Genomic DNA, 19,585 nt, shown 5'->3' on the forward strand with positions numbered 1-19,585 from the left:
CGTCCGACATCATCGTACTACTTACACTAAAAAGAAACTTGAGGCAAACCTTAATTTCCAACCTAATAATTTTTACGTGTAGCGTGTTGAAGACGGCTTTTCTGCGGTCCAAGTTGCCCTAAGTAGTATAGAAGTTGACCTTCAAGAAGAAATTAAGTGCAAAAAAGAATTCCTTGTGTGGCTGGAAGAATTTAAAGGCTTACACTTTGATACCAAAAGGCTCAATGATGGAGTACTTCAGGAAAACAGACGGATTGTGGGCGTAATCCAGGATGTAACAAAGAAACTGAAGGTAAATATTTTATGTTTACATTTTCTGGCAAGTCGGAGTGTTCTAAAATTGCTTTCACTAATATTTTGAAGGAGTAGACTACTGGCTGAATTAGACCTAAAGAAGACCATTATAGGCTTGGATAATTGTGTGACACGTGTACTTGTATATGATGGATATCACACCCCTTTAGGACTGAGCCTGTTTTGGCCTTGTGGACACAGACTATTTTTTTAAATCTGAATTGTCACTTTATGTGGTAATAATGTAGGAATGCCTTTAGCTATCCAAGCGATTCTGAGATTATTTTCTCGCGACCTATTTTACTTCATGTTAGTGAGAAAAAAAATTGGTAGATCAATATTTTTGTGGAAAAACTCCAAGTTTTAGAGAATTTGCATTTTTGTAAATTTAAATGTATCTACTTGTAGAACAGATAGCAATACCGTACAAAATAGTCACTAGCTTACATTTCCCATATGTCTACTTTATGTTGGCATTGTTTTTTGAACATCCTTTTATTGTTAGGGCGTTACGAGGCTTAGAACTTTAGCAGCAATTTCTCACTTTTTCAAGTAATTTTCGAAAGGCTATTTTTACAGTGACCAGTTCAGTTCTGAAGTGGCTTTGAGGGCCTTGTATATTAAAAAGTCCCCATAAATCACCCCATTTGAAAACTGCACCTCTCAAAGCATTCAAAACAGCATTCAGAAAGACTTTTAACCCTTTAGGCGTTTCACAGGAATTAAAGCAAAGTAGAGGTAAAATTTACAGATGAATTATTTTTTTGGCAAATTTATTTGTAATAACTTTTTTCTGTAACACAGAAATGCAACTCCATATTCAATGCCCAGATGCTGCAGTTTTTAGAAATCTCTCAGATGTGGCCTTGGTGTGTTAATGGACTGAAACACCGGCCTCATAAGCAAAGGAGCAACTAGTGTATTTTGGGGCCTCCTGTGTTTTTTGTTTTTTTTTTTAGGAATATATTTAAGGCACCATGTCAGGTTTAAAGAGATCTTGCGGTGCCTAAACAGTGGAAACCCCCAAATAGTGTCCCCATTTTGGAAACTACACCCCTCAAGGAGGTTTACTAGTGGTATTGTTAGCATTTTGACCCCACAGGTTTTTTGCAGAATTTAGTGGAATTAGTCTGAAGATGAAAATCTACTTCTTTTTTTTTTTTTTTTTTCTACTAAAACATAGAAATCTTTTCAAGGAATAAAGGAGAAAAAGCACCCCAACATTTATAAAGCAATTTCTCCCGATTCCGGCAATACCCCATATGTGGTCATAAACTGATGTTTGGACACACAGATGGGAAGGAGCGCCTTTTGGTTACTGGAGGGATAAAAGAAAAAAAGCCGCCCAACGCTTTGTAAAGAATTTTCTCCCGAGTACGAAAATACCCCATATGTGGAAATGTTTTTGTATTAGAAATTAATTAACCCCTTCAGGACTGATCCTTTTTTGCTTTTTCGTTTTTCACTCCCTGCCTTCCAAGAGCCATAACTATTTTTATTTATTTTATTTTTTTTTCCGTCAATAGAGCGGTCTGAGGGCTTATGTTTTGCGGGAAGAGTTGTAGTTTCTATTGACACCATTACGGTACCATATAATGTACTGGTAAACTGAAAATAAATTTCGGGTTGAAATTGGAAAACACTGATTCCTCCACTTGTCTTTTGGGTTTTGTTTTTGCGTCTTTGACCGTGCGGTAAAGACGACTACTTAACTTTATTCTGCGTCTCAATACGATTACTGTGATGCCAAATTCATACAGTTGTGGTGTTTTTTATATATATATATATATATATATATATAAATAAATTATTTTTTTTGGTTAAAAAAATAAACATTTGTTCTATCACCACATTCTGAGAGCCAGAACTCTTATTTTTTTTTGGTAGATTGAGCGGTGTGAGGGCTTATTTTTGGCGGGACGAGCTGTAGCTTTTATTGGTACCATTTTATGGTACATACAGCTTCTTGATCACGTTTTTATTTTTTTAGAGCGAAGGTGACCAGAAAAACAGCGATTTCGGAGTTTTCAATTTATTTCTTACGGCATTCACCGTGCGCAATAAATTAAGTCACTTCAAGTCTGTACGATTACGGCGATGCCATATATATGTATATAGTTTTATTTGCTTTGCAGCGTTAGAATATGGCAACACAAAATAAATGTTATAAAAATGTGATATTATGCAGAGAGCCTTGTTTTTTGCGGGACGGGTTGTCACTTTTATTGGTACTATTTTGGGGTAAATGCGGCTTTCTGATCACTTTTTATTCTATATCTTGGGAGGGGTGGTGACCAAAAAATAGCAATTCTGGCATTGTTTTTCGTTTATTATTTTTGCGGTGTTAACTGTTCCGGAAAAATAACAGTTTTATAGACTGGGTAGTTACGAACGCAGTAATACCAAATATGTGCACTTTTTTTTTTTTTTTGTTTTTTTTTAACGGTTTCACTTTTTTCCTATAAAAAGACTAAGGCCTCATGCACACGAACGTGCTTTTGCGGCCGCAATTCCCCCGAAAATCAACGGGAGAATTGCGGCCCCATTCATTCCTATGGGGCCATGTACACGACCGTGGTTTTCACGGTCAGTGCATGGCCCAGGAGCCCGCACCGCAGAAAGAACGGACATGTCTTATTACAGCCGTGTTCTGCGGACCGGGTTCATTGAAAATAATGGCCGCGGCCATGTGCACGGCCCGCGGATCATGGCTATCACTCCGTGGCCGGCCGACTCGAAAATCACAGCCGTGTGCATGAGGCCTTATTGTAGGGGAAAAAAAGCAGGTTTTTTTTTTTTTTAACTTATAATTTTTATTTTTACACTTTCTTTTTTTTAGAATATATTTTTCACTTTTTTTTTTTTTTTTTACCTGCAGCTCTGATTGCTGCTAGAATCTATTACACTACCAAGGTAGTGTAATGTATTCCAACTGTCAGTGTGACGTCAGTCACTCTGACCGTAAGCCTATGAGGTCCAGCCAGGGGCTGGTCCTCATAGGCTTCCATACATGGCTGATCCGGAGGCCGTTGTCTGGCCTCCGGTTGCCATCGGCAACCCCCCACAATTGCATGGGAGCTGCCGATGTGCTACAAACCCCCTAAATGCGGCGATCGCAATCGATCGCTGCATTTAAGAGGTTAATTGCCAAAATCAGCGGCGATGTGCCGCTGATTGGCAACAGTGGAGTGTCAGCTGTCGGGGACAGCTGACCTCCCGATGCACATTGTCAGACGGTGTGCATAGGGAACGACTGACTTCCTGTCACTATCCGGAGCAGCCGGAGGCTAGTCCTGATAGGCTTCCGTCCATGGCAGACACTGAGGCCGTTGTTTGGCCTCAGGTTGCCATGCCAACCATAGGCAAACGCCACAATTTCATCATGGGGTCTGCTGATGTGCTAGAAACACCTAAAATGCTGCGATCGCACCAGCTCGTGGCATTTAAGGGGATACTTGCCAGAATCAGCGGCAAAGGACCGCTGGCCGACGAGTGGTGTGTCAAGCTGACTTCCCTGTGCACACTCGCTGACTGTCTGCACCAGGAACGACTCCATAACTATACGTCCTCGTGCGGGATGTAACCTCCTGCGACGACTTATAGTTGGAGTCGTGCGGGTAGGGGTTAAGAATAGTATTTTTGAGAGTACTCATGGTAAAATCTGCTCGGTGGTAATCTTGCAGCCGAGATCCCCACTGTTGCCAAGGACAGGGATGCCCAGTCACGGCTCTCGGCAGAGTAGTGTTTGTGCATACATAGTCCCTATCCATTAAAAGATTTTGACGATATGGAAATAAGTGCGGTCACTTGGCTGTTGACTACGCACTTGGATCCCCACAGATGAGACTTTTATTGTAAAATAAAAACAACAAACCCATAAATGATCCTTTTAATGCAGAAACAGACAGAGCCGGCTGCTATGAGCCCTTTCTGCTCTTTAATGCCCCAGCTAGCTTCTGCTAAGCATTTATAAGGCTGGGTTGCCACAAGTCGGATACTCTGCATTAAAGTACGCAACTTATCCGACCAAGAACCTACAGCAAATTCTGCCCGAAAAACCGCCCCACGTTGTGGAGCAGTTAAAGCGGAATTTCCGCAGCGGAAAGCAGCACTTGGAGGAAAAAAAATAAAAGTTGGTAAAAATAAAAGGCGATCTGTCCCTTCATTGTCCGTGAAGTCCGGCCTCCTGGGATGAAGCTGCAGCGGTCACATGGGATGACAGGTCATCCCAGGATGCCGGCCTAGAAGAACAGAAGAAAGCGTTTCTATGACAACGCCCGGGTGGTAAGTAGAAGCTTCTTTTAAAATTGATTTTAAAACTGTAAAAAACGTGCCATTTTTGCAGTGGAATCGCAGAGTTTCCGCGTGCAAAAGTCACAACACTCGGCTACATGTTGCGGGTTTTACATCTCCATTGAATTCAATGGGGAAAACGCAGCATAAATTTACATTCTGCGGATTTTAAAAAAAACACGCCGCCGGGGAATTTATGAACGTTTTCGCTGCAGATTTTTTCCGCAGCGTCTGCATGAGATTTCTTCAAATCTCATTCACTTTGCTACTACTGTAAACGTTGTGGAACTTCTGCAGCGTTTACGCGATGTGGGAACCCAGCCTAAGAAGCGTTTAGTAGATCCAAATATCTGTTGCATATGATTGACCGTAAAACATTAAAGACAACCTGTGGCGTTAAACATGCGGTCCTATCTACAGCGTGTTACAGAGCAGGAGGAGCTGAACAGATTAATATCAAATTGTGAGCGACGATTCAGTATCACTTGTCAGTCATTTTAAGTTGCTTCGTATTCCGGGCTTAGGCGTCTAGTGAGAGGTACGACTCTGATCTCTATATTCATTCTCACTGGACGACTTGGCACACAATGAGCAGGAACTTATATAGTTTTGTAGGAAAAGATTCGGTGCAGCATTTATCAATCTGATCAGCTCCTCCTGCTGTATAACATGACCGGTTCCCTGTAAAGTTTCTTTCTGGGGAATAATACCCGTTTAACATTTTGCATAGTTCCATGATTCGTGAAAATTTGATGTCGATTTGTTTTGTTTTTTTGGGTTTCCAGATAATATGTCGGTCTAAAATAAAGCAAGACACAATGATGTATGTCAAGAATTTGGAAACCGACCTGCAGGAGAAGAAAGATAAAAATAAGGAACTGCTGCAAAGGTTACAACGCATTTCACCATCTGGAGATTCTAACATCTTAGAAGAAGAAAATGCGCGATTGCGTGAAACTCTGAAAAATATCCAGGAATTAAAGGTATTTTATTTCCACTTCTATTAATAGAAGTCTTGTGTAACTAGTCTGTGCTTATGCTTTTTCCAGACAGTGCTTCGGTTAGATATGTAATCAATGTTGATAGCTTGTACGATCCTCCTGACATAGTGTGTATTCACACATGCAGGTTTTGATCTGGTTTTTTGATGCAGCTTTTAACGCCAAAACCAAGAGTGGATTCAAATAAGAGGTACTCGTGCATGACCCTTTTTCACAGATCCCTTATAGACTTGAGTCTATTGAGGAAATCATGAAAACGGCCAAAAATAGGACATGTTCTGTTTTTTTTTTTCATGGGCCCTTCACACGGTCTGTTAAAACCGCAGCAGTGTGAACAGCGCCATAGAAATACATGCAGGCGCGTGACGGCCGTTAAAAAAACATTCCTCACACGGACTACATATACACATCCGCCGTCCGTTGTACAGCTGCTAATGACTGATCTGTGAAACAGACCGCACACTGTTGGCTTCCGTGTGCAGTTTGTTTCACGGACCAGATCAACCAAAAGGCCAAGACTGTTCTGTCAAAAACGGGCAGGAGTAGGATCTGTCCTATTTTGACAGAACAGCCGCACGGTTCCGTTAAAACAACGGACATGTGTGGCCCCATTGAAATGAATGTGTCAGGGTGCTATCTGTTTAAAAACGGATAGCACCCTGACTAAAAAAAAAAACTGAAGTGGGCATGAGGCCCAAGGCCCAGTTTTTACATGGAGTTTTGACGTGGAATCCGTTTTTTCTTGGGGGTTTTTTTCCCCCCTCAGCGGCTTTTAGCAGCGCACAGTAAAAAAAGATAAAAATAAAAAGCATGCTCTTACTTGTCGCGATTACGTCTCTAACCTACCATTGAAATCATCGGGAGGCAGATAAAACATTTCTCACGGCCCGAAATTGCAGGCAGGTCAAAATCTGCCTCCTATTCCTGAAGGAATTTTGAGGCAGATTTTGACATGCCTGCAAAAAAAAAAAACTACTGTGTGAGCTGAGCCTTAGGGCTTATTCATATGAACGGGATATACGTCCGTGCAACGCGCGTTATTTTCACGTGCGTCGCACGGACCTATATTAGTCTATGGGGCCGTGCAGACATGTGCGTGATTTTTACGCAGCGTTGGTCCGCTGCGTAAAACTCACGACATGTCCGTTCTTTGAGCGTTTTTCGCGCATCACGCACCCATTGAAGTCTATGGGTGCGTGAAAACCACGCATGCCACACGGAAGCACTTCTGTGCGAACAGCGTGATTCGCGCAACAGCTGTCAAAAGGATGAATGAAAACAGAAAAGCACCACGTGCTTTTCTGTTTACAAACATCCAAACGGAGTGTCATAATGATGGCGGCTGCGCGAAAACCACACAGCCGCGCATCATATGCTGAGGCCACACGGAGCTGTCAAGTGCCTTTTGCGCAGGCAAAACGCCGCATTTTTTGCTTGCGCAAAAAGCACACGCTCGTGTGAATCCGGCCTTAGGGTATTTTCACGCTTAACAGGTTTGTTGCAGGAATGTCTGCGTCTCTTCCATTCACAGAAATCCATGCACATGCTGCAGAAGCAACCCCATTTAGATGTATGGAATGGGTTTTCAGTTGCGGAAATTTCTGCAAAAAATCTGCCACATTGTCACTTCTACACCTTTTATATAGTACGTAGCTATACCAAGGATTATTCCGGTGCAACTGAAATATAAGTGGCGTCTCATCCTGATCCGTTTACATAATGAAGACTCCTTACATACTGAGCAGTTTTATTATTTCCCCGACACAAGCCACATATCTTTTACATAGAACTTTGATAAAGCCATTTTAATAAAATACAACAGAAGTAAAATATTGAGGTTGTGAATTGAGTATGGGATGCTGGGGAGTAACAAAAACCATGCAATGCAACATCACCATATCATTTCTGGCCAGCAACCTTTAGGCCTGATTCACATGATCGTGTCTGTTTTGCTTCCGCAAAAAAAACCAGTTTTTCATGCGTTGCAGTTCCATGTGGCATCGGCTTTTTTTTTTGTCAGTGTTGGTGCACGTTTTATTTTTTTCTCAGCCTTTAGCAACTGTTGCATTAAACCTGAACCGCACGAGGAAGAGGTCCGTGATTTTCACGCACCCATAGACTTCAAGGGACGCGTGGTCTGCAAAAACCGACTAGAATACCACATTCAATGAGTTCCACGCAGCGGAAACACTTGGCGTGAAAAGTCACGTGTCTGAATAGCCCCATTAAATTGTTTGAACGGACATATACAACGTTTAAGGCTTTACTCTAACATGCTGTGGTCATGTAAGGCTGGATTCAAAAATCATGTTTTCAGTACGGGACAGTAGTTCCACGGAGAGGCAGGGACTCCTAGCGTCGTACATAACTATGATGCTAGGATCCCGTCTCCCTGCAGTGTGTTCGGTCCGGGACTTGCGGCCGAAATACGTTCCGTCCATTACGGACGTAACATGCTCGTGTGAACCCAGCCTTAGAATGAATTATTTATCTGACTGATCTACTTTAAAAGGCACATAGTAGAATTAAATGAATAAAATCACACACACACACACACACACTCCCCCACCATCCTCCGCTCTGTAATGTTCCTAAATTGACTTTACATGGCTTCCCTTCATGAGTCGTATGAAGCAGTATTTGTTATCTTCTAATTGAACCGCTCCATTTTAGCGGACTATTGTTTTCGTAGCACCTCGGCTATTATTGGCTGCCTTCCTAGTCTTTATTCCCCTCCCTTGGCAATCTATGGCTTTATAATACTACCTGTTCTGTTCAGTGTTTAGTCTATGCATCCTTTGCAAAATGAATTATTTCAGTCAATTAAGGCCTCATTTACACGAACGTGAAATACGTCTGTGCGACGCGCGTGCTTTTCACGCGGGTCGCACGGACCTATACAAGTCTATGGGGGCATGCAGACAGTCCGTGAGTTTTGCTCAGCGTGAGTTCGCTGAAAAAAACTCACGACGTTCTAAATTTCTGCGTTTTTCGCGCATCACGCACCCATTGAAGTCAATGGGTGCGTGAAAACCACGAAGGTCGCACGGAAGCACTTCCGTGCGAACTGCGTGATTCGCGCAAGAGCTGTCAAACTCTGAATGTAAACAGAAAAGCACCACGTGCTTTTCTGTTTACAAACATCCAAACGGAGTGTCTTAGAGATGAGCGCACCGAACTTCACCGGGTTCGGACGAACTCGTTTTGACCGAACCCGGCAAAAAATTTTGCGGTACGCGACGTCAGGAGACAGTCACTGTCCAGGGTGCTGAAAGAGTTAAACTGGTTCAGCACCCTGGACAGTGACTTCCGATCACAATCTGCAAAATGCACACGCTCGTGTAAATGAGGCCTAAATGTGTGAATGTCTTTATTGGTGTTCTGTAGAAAATGCAGCTCCGGATCCAGGATCTAGAAAATCAACTGAGCTCAGCCAAAGCAGATGCCAAACAAAAGGAGCAACAGGCGTTACAGCTGGAAGACAAGCTGCGCTCCAGCATTGCAGAGTCTGACTTTTCTGAGCTACAAGTTAAGATGAAAGAAAAAGAAAATCATTTCCAGGCCGCACTGAAGGAAATGCAGACTCTCCAGGTAAATTTGCTCTTAATGTTTTTTACTAAAATAATTAACAGAATCTTAATTTTTTGCTTTGCCAATTATTGCTCCGCCGTATGTGCTCTCTGGATGGGACTTTGCCTATAATTTGTCTCCGTCTTACTAGTGGTAAACTGAAGAATACCAGGGAGTGAGGTTATATAAGTGGAAGAGGGCGTTTTTTTCTTTTCATCCCTGGTGCCCGACTCCTCCTGGGTGAAAAACAATCCACTTCATACAGAAAAAAAAAAATCTCCTGTTGGTTCCTGAAAAGTCATCAAGCTGTTGACTGATCTGTTATTGTAGGTCTCTTCTTGGTACTTTCTTAATGGTGTTCTGATTGCCACATTAACCCCTCATTACCTATAGCATGTACTGGTTATTCATTTGTTGACCAGACTGCTTGGATCTTCAGGTGTGTTAATAATAATCCTAATCATCATAATCTTTATACAACGCCAACATATTCCACAGCGCTTTACAATTTAGAGGGTTCATATATCAGACATTACATAGTGACAAAACTAATTTACAATTTCAAACAAGGTGAGAACCTTGCTTGCGAGAGCTTACAATCGGAGGGTGTTCAGCTGGGTTGCCTTTGGGCAATCGCAGAAGCCAAAATTAGAATAAAATGTAAAAATCATCAGAAGCTAGCCTCCTAGATCTCCAGACAACTGAAAGAGAAAAATGAATTAAAGGGTAACTAAACGTTCAACAACTTCTGAAATGTCAGTGACATCTCAGTTTTGACAGGTGGTGGTCTTCGTGCTTGGACCCCCACCAATCGCTAAAACGAAGTGGCAGAATTGCTCGTGTGAGCGTTGAGCTGCTTAGTTTTTGTTCGGCCTCTTCCGGAAATCGATGTAGTGGTGTACAGAGGCTCTGTCACCAGATTTTGCAACCCCTATCTGCTATTGCAGCAGATCGGCGCTGCTATGTAGATTACAGTAACGTTTTTATTTTTAAAAAACGAGCATTTTTGGCCAAGTTATGGCCATTTTTGTATTTATGCAAATGAGGCTTTCTAAAGTACAACTGGGCGTGTTTAAAGTAAAAGTCCAACTGGGCGTGTATTATGTGTGTTACATCGGGGCGTTTTTACTTCTTTTACTAGCTGGGCGTTCTGACGAGAAGTATCATCCACTTCTCTTCACAACGCCCAGCTTCTGGCAGTGCAGACACAGCCGTGTTCTCGAGAGATCACGCTGTGACGTCACTTCCCCAGGTCCTGCATCGTGTCGGACGAGCGAGGACACATCGGCACCAGAGGCTACAGTTGATTCTGCAGCAGCATCGGAGTTTGCAGGTAAGTCGATGTAGCTACTTACCTGCAAACGCTGATACAGAATCAACTGTAGCCTCTGGTGCCGATGTGGCCGACACGATGCAGGACCTGGGGCAGGAAGTGAGTGACGTCACAGCGTGATCTCTCGAGAACACGCTGTGTGTCTGCACTGCCAGAAGCTGGGTGGTAACGAACAGAAGTGGATGATGCTGATTCATCAGCATCATACACTCCCATTCCTAACGCCCAGCTAGTAAAAGAAGTAAAAACGCCCAGATGTAACACATAATACACGCCCAGTTGTACTTTTACTGTAAACACGCCCAGTTGTACTTTAGAAAGCCTCATTTGCATAAATACAAAAATGGTCATAACTTGGCCAAAAATGCTTGTTTTTTAAAAATAAAATCGTTACTGTAATCTACATTGCAGCGCCGATCTGCTGCAATAGCAGATAGGGGTTGCAAAATCTGGTGACAGAGCCTCTTTAATAGAAAGTCTATAAGCCTTTAAACTGCAACATCGGGTTTCTGGAAAAAGCAGAACAGAAACTAAGTGGCTCAGCGTTCACACGAGCTCTTCTGACGCTTAATTTCAGAGATTGGTAGGGGTCTCCGTGCTCGGACCCCCCACCAATCAAAACTGACATGTCGCTGACGTTTCAGAAGTTGTTGAACATTTAGTTACACTTTAAATAACTAAACTCCTGACCTATATTGGAAATGTAGGTCAAAGGTGGAGCTTTATCTTAATGGAGTGTTCCTGTTTTTGGTGGTTTTTTTTTTGTTTTTTTTGTAAATAAAGCTCAATGTATAAGGAAGTCGTGCAACTTTTCAATATGCTTTGGGTTTCAATTACATTTTCAGAATTCATGCTTGCTGTCAGTGAACATTCACGGTTTACATTCAGTAGCTTAAAACCTGTCCTGATCATGTCTAGCTGACACTGGTGCACAGCTTTGTTATAGAGGATCTGTCACCTGCCCAAAAAACTGCAGCTGACCTCTCCGATTGCCGGTACCTCACAGATTCTGGCCCCTGTGGGGGCTAGAAGAAAAACCGCTCCCCGATCTGTGAGGCCCTGGAAATCGAACATGTCAGCTGCAGTTATTTGGGCAGGTGATGGGTCCTTAAGTATTTTATGGCTTTCCTAAAAAAAAAAAAAAAACTGCACCTGTTTGAGCTGCAGAGGAATTAAATAAAACTGAACCAGCGCTACAATTAACTTGTTCCTTTTATTATTTACTTTTAATCGGCTTCATCTGCCTAGAAAATGTAAAATAAAATGTTTGGGGATTTTCTTTTTATTTTTTATTTTTTTCATTTTTAATTAAGGAAAAGGTTACCAAAGGTGTAGCACCTTACAGAGATGAAATAGACAGCCTCAAAAGTCAGGTCGCAAGGGTTGAGATGGACCGAATGAAGCTCTCAAAAGCTACAGACCAGCAGTAAGTACAATATGCTATGTTGGCATGCAATGTGTTGCTGGCCTTTTTCTGTTTTTGATTTAGTTTTTTTGTGAATAAGTGACTTTATTTTCTATTCCCTCCAAGCTCCCCAAATTTGCAATGGGGTCTAGGATTACTCCAGTGGAATAGCAGAACATTCAATTGATGCCAGTTTCATAAAAAGCAAAACTAAGAATGTATTTGTGCATGTTCCCTAGAATTGCATCATTGAAGGCTTGTATCGAAGACAAAGAAGTGTGCGTAAGAAAATTAAAAGAACAACTCAGGCGAACACAAAAAGACACCGATACTACAAGTATGTAAACAGGACTTCTCACTAAGCGATGCCCAACGTGACTACCAGAACAATGTTTATTATACTAATATTTCTTCCACAGTTCGTCTTGAAAATTCCAGTTCCTCTTCGTACCCTCTGACCTGTGGGGGCGGAAGTGGCATTGTACAGAGCACCGCCATGCTTGTGCTCCAGTCAGAAAATGCTGCATTTAAAAGAGAAATCGCCCAGTACAAGAAAAAGTGCCATCAGCTTTCAAGGTATGGCTTCTATAGCTTATGCTTTTATTTGTTTCTACTATATGAAAACCTAAAAATAGTATCCCAAAAACCGAAGGATGGCACGCCTGAGTAATAGTACACGTATAACTTTAATAGAAAAATGGTCAAAATACACGATGACATGTATTTGGGCATGGCTATGTTATAACTGGTATTAAAAAAAAAAAACTGGCCCTGTTGCTCTTGTTAGATTAGACCGTTTTTATAAATGAGGACCAAACACACAAACAGTCCTTGTTGCCCACAGCAATCCAAGCTCCACTCTCGTTTCTTAAACTACACTGGAAAAATGTAAGTTCCACTATGATTGGTTGCTATGGGCAACCAGGCCAGTTTTATTGTTAGACCGGTTTAATAAATGAAGACCAGTATGTTCAAATCTTTGGGGAAAATAAACCGATTCGTCAGAATTCGATACTCCTGACAGTATACAGTAGTCTAAGAAGATGATCTGCCATATGCGTGATTTAGCTACCCTATCCTAAACCGGAGTAAAGCTGCTTTTTGTGTAGATGGATAGGTATAGATATAAAAAAAAATATATAATTTTTTCATTCGCCTAAAGTTCCTACTGTATGCACTCAGTTTATTAACAGGAGACCTACCAAAGGAAAATGCAAAACTGCCCTTTATTGTGGTCTAAAAAAGATGAAATTTTATCTTTTATGCTGATGTGGCGCACAAAAAAAACCAGTACTCTGAAATAAGCTTGCTTGCCGTTACAGGCACAAAGCCTGAGACTACTCTAATGCACAGAGTGCCAAGACCTAGACATAGAAAGCGGGGTTTTGTAGGAAATGCAACTTTTCTACTGTTCTCAAACTTCTTGTTCTCTCCCTCTGTCTACAGGAACATATCATGTCGTGAAGAGGAAGTGAAAAAGCTGAAAGACCCTACTACCCCCCATAGTTTATTGCATCCTGATGAAGTGACGTCTCATCGCAATAATGACCTTTGCAGTGCAACACCAGTGTCTCCAAGCAAGTCAGAGACACAAACTTGCCATATCGCTTCACCGGGCAAAACTGGAATACATAGAAAGCATGTGTTGTCTCCACGTAAGACTGAGGTGCACATACCTCAATCAATGTCCCCAAATAAGATGGAACGACACAGTGCTCCTGCTATGTCTCCAGGAAATACCGGTCTTTATAGAAAGCGTCCTGTTTCTCCACTCCACACAGATGGACCCTTGTTCAGCGCTTTGACTGTATCACCCTGCAAACAGCTAAAGTTGCCCAAAAAAGTAGACTCGCCTAAAGATAAATTCTTTGATGTGAGGTCAAAGTCTTTACCTTACTGTCCAAGCAAGTTTTTTGACAACTCCAACCTTGGCACTTTACCAGGTAATGAGTTATGTTTAAGCCTATTAGCGTTTCCTTATGGAATATTGCATTTTATATTTTCTGCTTTATCCTCGTGTATGTGCTACTTACAGTGAGTTCTATTTAAAGTATGATGTGTTAGTATTCTCATCACTGAGACCCAACGACAGCAAAAAGGTATACATTTCTTTAAAGAAGTTCCCCACTCAAACATTGCTTATCCTCTACCTCTTATTGATCTACACTGAATGGCCACTTTATTAGAGACACCCATCTAGTAGCACGTTGGACCTCCCTTTGCCATTCAGAACGGCAGCAATTCATCATGGCATAGATTCCACTAGGTGTTGAAATTGTTCTACAGGAATGTTGGCCCCTTCTCTGCTATCAGTTAAATGGTAGTTCTATATTGTGCTCCAAAGCCGAGTAATGAAAGTCAGAGTAGGGATACCCATACTGAAAAGACCAGAAGATAGGCAGTTTATACATAGCAACTAGACAGTCACGCAGCCTTTCAGATCAAAGCTGGATTGTGACTAAAGCTTTAAAAGGCTGTTTAGCTCCTTAACGTCCGCTCACCGTCTTTTGACAGCAGGCGGTGCAGGTGCTTGGTCTACAGCGACGTCTTTTGGCGGCGCTGTAGAAAGGGCTGATGAGCGCTCCTGTAAAAAGTCATCCTCAAAGCAAGAGCTGTAAATTTTAGCTCCTGATTTTAGAGCAGCCTGCTAAGTAAAGCTGGGGTCGGAAAACATTCCAACCCTAGCTGTTTAACCCCTTTGACCGCGACATGATCAAGGGAAACTCCCCTCTTTGTTTGCGTCATAGGGAACCTGGCGATGTGATCGGACCGGTGAATCCTACTGCAGTCAGCCCTGGGGACCTAGAAAGGACCCCAGGGCTGTCTGTTCAGCATGCCTGCTGTTGGGGCTCACTATGTGCTGCCCTAACAGCAGCCTGTGACGCAGTGTAATGTATTCGCATACAAGAGTATGTTAATACCTTAGAAGTGTAAAATAGAGTTGTAAATAAAGTTATCCCTTAATGTGATTAAAAAGTAACAAAAAAGACGTCCTCAAAAAAATCATATTTTGCAAAAAATATATAGTATTGCCCCTACGTTAAATAAAAACCTACACATATTGGATATCTAAATGCCCGTAATAACCTGAAGAATTAATCTAACGGGTTATTTAGTGTGAAACGTGAACGGGATAAAAAACAATTCATTTATTTTTTTTCCTATATTCATGGCATAAAAAAATAATAGTTCTACGCCCAAACCGAGAAGAAAAAAAAATACAATTTATCACGCAAATTCAACTGGTCATTCAGGCCCGGTCATTAAGGGGTTAGCTGTGCCATACATTTAACTGTGGTGTTCAGTCATCACTTCCCCCACAAAAAAAACATTCCCCTTCTGAATGAGCAGCCTAGTGCTAGTTGGCTTCTCATATGGATGTAAAAGTGCATATGCTGAATAAGCAGGCTCACCTAGGGTTGTCACGATGCCAGAATTTGGACTTTGATACCGATACTTTTGGTATCTCGAATCGCAATACTACACAAATGATACTTTGCCAACAATAAAAATAGTCATTCCACTTTCTGATGAGGCACGCGGTGTTATGAATTTTGATCCTCCATGTCCGTCAAATTAATAATTTACCCCATCATGTACCTCAGTCAAAATGGGCAACATTGGGTTAATGTGTGAGGTACATGATAGGGTTAATGACTATTGTGAGGCACATGAAGGTTCAAAATTCATAACCCATGTGCCTCACATTAATAAGTGAAAGAAAGCAGTTATTATTTTTATTTTTATTTTTTTTACAGCGTACATATCTTAAATGACGCTATCAAATGTTATTTTATGTATTGAGAATTTTTTTCGTATTTTAATATTGTAGAAAAGATGTTCAATTCAAATCTGTGAAGAAACACAAACTTTTACTTTTTTATTTTTAAACTTTATGTACTGGCGTATATCTATATGCCAGTACATTAGCCTGATAGGTAGGCCCTAACAGGAATTCTTGTAAGACAGCCCTTTGGTCCTACAATGGACCCTGGGCTGTCTGTCCATATAAGGTATGACCCTTGATCGCATCACAGGGATTCCATGTTACGCTATCAAAGGGGGGGTTTTCTCGTTTTCCCCTTGAATGCTGCTGTCCGCTTTGATCGCAGCAGTCAAGGGGATAACATCAGAGATCAGGGGTTTCTCTGATCTACGCAGTTAGAGCAGGGCTGCAGCATTGTATCACAGCCATTGCCCCGCTTCTGTGCACGCGTGTACTCTTGCTATGCCCACGCCATCAGCATGATGTGATGCGGCCAGCGCCATACTGATTAGTGATGCCTGCACGGAGGACAGAACATGGGAGAACTTTGCAGTGCGCACGCCATGTTCTGTCTTAAGAGCTGCCGCTGCTCATTAGTGCAGAGCCGGCCGCTTCACATGATGCTGGTCACCAAATTCATGTATTGCAATACTAAGCTGTGCGACCGCAGAGCTTAGTATTGAAATACATATTTTCATGGTATTGAACAGTTTGAGGGTGCACAGCATCGAAACAGTATTGTGCAACCCTAGGTTTATCTGTCAAATTGGTTAGTGTGACACGTTGCCTTTCAATGCAGTTAAAGGGGTCATGCAGGATAGGCCATCAATGTTTGATTTGTGATTGGCTGCAAGCCCAGTGATCAGACCATCAGCAAAGGCGCTTTCCTCTAGTACCCCGGCTTTGCAGGGTAATATATGATACTCTCCATTTGGAGTTGGACCCCCACTGATCTGAAAACAATGACATTTCTTAGCAAGAAGTCATCACTTTTGTGATGGGATTAACCCTTTTTTAGTCTCCCTTACCTGGGGTCCCTTGTTTTGAAGTCATCTGAGGTCAGCTCTCTGACTATCCAGCAGCATTGTTCCTACTGGACATCTGAATAAGGAGACATTTCTCCTCGATCTTGCGTAAGGAGTAGTTCTTTATACAAACTGGGTGTGCTGTTTTACATAAGGAGTGCACCTATTCTGATATCCTAATTTAGAGAGAACAGTCTGACGGATTTTTTTCTTTTACGTTCATTCCGTTGTGCGTCGTGGTTTGATTTTACTACAGTTGGAGCATAAGGCTAGGGCTATAAGAATATACAGAGTTGCTTGAAAACCATATCCAAGGGTATGGTTTAGATTATTTTCCAAAATTTATTTAACCATGTCATTGACAGATCCATGTATACCACCTTTAGATTGTAATCCCTGTGTAGAGCCAGGTAATTGTATGTTTGTTAGATGTTTTTGTTTTCCACTCTTTATGTCAATATCTTACACACTAGTAATGTCTCCTGCCCCATGTTTGGATGTGAACACTACCAGCATTTTTTTAATCCATGCTTCTAACCGTTTGTATGTAACAAGAACTGCCACAGAAGTGGTAAATTCTCTTCCAGTTTAGAAGTACTGGATCTGTAATTGTGTCCACCCAAAGTTAATATTAAGAATTCAGTTGTTCAATATTACCCTGTAGGTAACCAGTGTAGTATGAGGTTACCTGATCTGTCAAATGAATGGTGCATGTATTCTCTTTAGAGGGTTTGGTCTTGACATAAAGAATGTGATCACGCTGCACATTTGGGGTGTGCTATACAGATGGAGTGGGTTTTATTACACGATTGGTGCACATGTTACTTATTTTTACTGCAAGCAAACTGCGCAGAAATGTAATATGCTGACTACACATTGTTGGCTTATACACATTACAATGTGTTCATTAAGCAGACCGTTTTCTTAAATGTTCAGCTGTTGTGGCGTACAGATGTCGCAGTAAGGGTATGTTCACACACAGTCAAAAACGTCTGAAAATATGGAGCTGTTTTCAGGGGAAAACAGCTCCTGATTTTCATACGTTTTTAAAGCCTGCCGCGATTTTTGCAGCGTTTTTTACGGCCATTTTTGGAGCTTTTTTCAATAGTCTATGAAAAACGGCTTCAAAAACGTCCCAAGGAGTGACCTGCGCTGCTTTTTCACGGCCGTTTTTTACTTGTTGCTTGCCATTGACTGCAAGTAGAAAAGCAACTAATTGGCTGCTTTGAGCAGTCTGGGAATTATTCCTTTTGAACCCTGTTGCGCTCCGTCATGGTTTTTCTCGTGCAGCAGCCTCCAGTTAATAGGTTGTCAGTCAAATGGAATTCCTGGCAGGAGATGGCAAGAGCCACTTCAAGCTATGCCCAGATATCTTAGGGGGCAGAGGAGAGTCATTACTGGAAAGTGCCATCCGCATTTGGTGGGAGACCTGATCATGTTCTGTACGGTCTGCTTGATGAAACTAAATTATATATTGGTATATACTGTACTTGTATGTGATATCTATCCCTATCTATCTAATTATATTTGTATTACACACTGGTATGAATTATATAGGGGAGTATACTAGGGCTGGGCGATTTATGACCTGAATCAAAATCACGATTAATTGAACATGTAACCTCAAATCTGATCAAATATTATTTAGGCCACCACATTTATATGCCATGCCCCCTATTTGCATGCTACGCCATTGAATTAGTATTTATCCCCCGAGCCTGCTTTATACTATTTTTATGTAATCTACTGTGTGGGCGCAGTGTCAGGGGGTATATTGCCCCCATAGTGCTCCCCACACTACGAGTGGAGGAGATCCCCCTGCTCCGTGCAGCTCAGCGCAGACAGGCCCGATGACGTCACTTCCTCACGTCCAGTAATACATGGTGAATGGCAGAGTAGGGACTTTACGCCCCACTGCACTACCATTGGATTGAACTGTATCTGCGTCCTGAAGATGCGAATACAGTTTAAACCAGGGAAAATAATTGAAAAAAAAACAAAATGGGCAAGATGACTTAAATTGTGCTCATTTTCAGGGTTGTTTTTTGTTTGTTTTTTTTCAGATTAATTGCCCAGCCCTAGTATATATACTGTACCTGTGGGTATTATATATGTTGTGATACTTGGTGGTATTGAAATGGGAAAGAAAATCCACAATGTCTCTCCATAAGAATTTGGTCTTGATGTATTGAAGGAGTTGTTGGAGAACCATTCACTTGGATGGGCGGGCCTGTTACAAAACGAGAAACAGCCCCTGGGTAAATGGTGCGGTTTCTGGAAGAAATTATTTTATTTTCCAGATCTCCTACAAACCCTGTAAATTTTGTTTTTTATATATTTTTTCCATCAACCTGAAAATATTTTTGGCTGACGAGTTTCCTTTCTTCCTGAGTAGATACAGAAGTCTACGCTGGAACTACTGCTGAAGCAAGTGAGGTCAATAACTGGATCTATCGAGCAGGAAAAACTGAAAATCCAAACGATTGTAAAACATCTTAAGCTTCTTTATTCAACCCATGCCAAGAAGAAAAGGAATCCGTAACTTATTTCATACTAAATCACGACTCTGATCTGGGACCATGTTGCGTTCAGCATTACTAGTCGGTGCTGTATTATCACGCGTAACCGTGTATTGCTCCCCTCTATGAACTTGACACTTGTGTTGCACCCATAGACTTTTGTTGTAATTGGTGACGAGAAATGACTTTTGTGCCCTGTCACTTAGATGTTTATAGAAACATTACACATTGTTCTTATTACTAAACATTGTCACATTTTCCACAATGGTAGTTTTTAATGTTAGCTTATCACTCCTTTAAATTGTTTTGAGTGTCCTTTTTGTCTGATATATTGATGTTGTCTGTTCATTTAATAAAGTGCAATAATGTTTCTTTTAAA

The 19,585-nt window shown here is 41.6% G+C and overlaps 1 protein-coding gene across 2 annotated transcripts in view; it reads left to right on the top strand.

The window, feature by feature from the left end:
* The window catches only part of CENPE (centromere protein E), a 107,512-nt gene extending 87,927 nt beyond the window's left edge, over positions 1–19,585 (top strand). For both annotated transcript variants that reach the window (XM_075860612.1, XM_075860613.1), the window contains 8 exons: positions 83–292; positions 5,373–5,570; positions 8,976–9,179; positions 11,805–11,917; positions 12,136–12,233; positions 12,316–12,472; positions 13,343–13,839; positions 19,083–19,585. In XM_075860612.1, coding sequence (XP_075716727.1) covers positions 83–292; positions 5,373–5,570; positions 8,976–9,179; positions 11,805–11,917; positions 12,136–12,233; positions 12,316–12,472; positions 13,343–13,839; positions 19,083–19,186 — 1,581 coding nt within the window. In that variant the 3' untranslated portion in view covers positions 19,187–19,585. The remainder of the gene's footprint in view (positions 1–82; positions 293–5,372; positions 5,571–8,975; positions 9,180–11,804; positions 11,918–12,135; positions 12,234–12,315; positions 12,473–13,342; positions 13,840–19,082) is intronic.

The sequence above is a fragment of the Rhinoderma darwinii genome, chromosome 1 (genome assembly GCF_050947455.1).
Source record: "Rhinoderma darwinii isolate aRhiDar2 chromosome 1, aRhiDar2.hap1, whole genome shotgun sequence".
In the NCBI taxonomy this organism is placed as follows: Eukaryota; Metazoa; Chordata; class Amphibia; order Anura; family Rhinodermatidae; genus Rhinoderma; species Rhinoderma darwinii.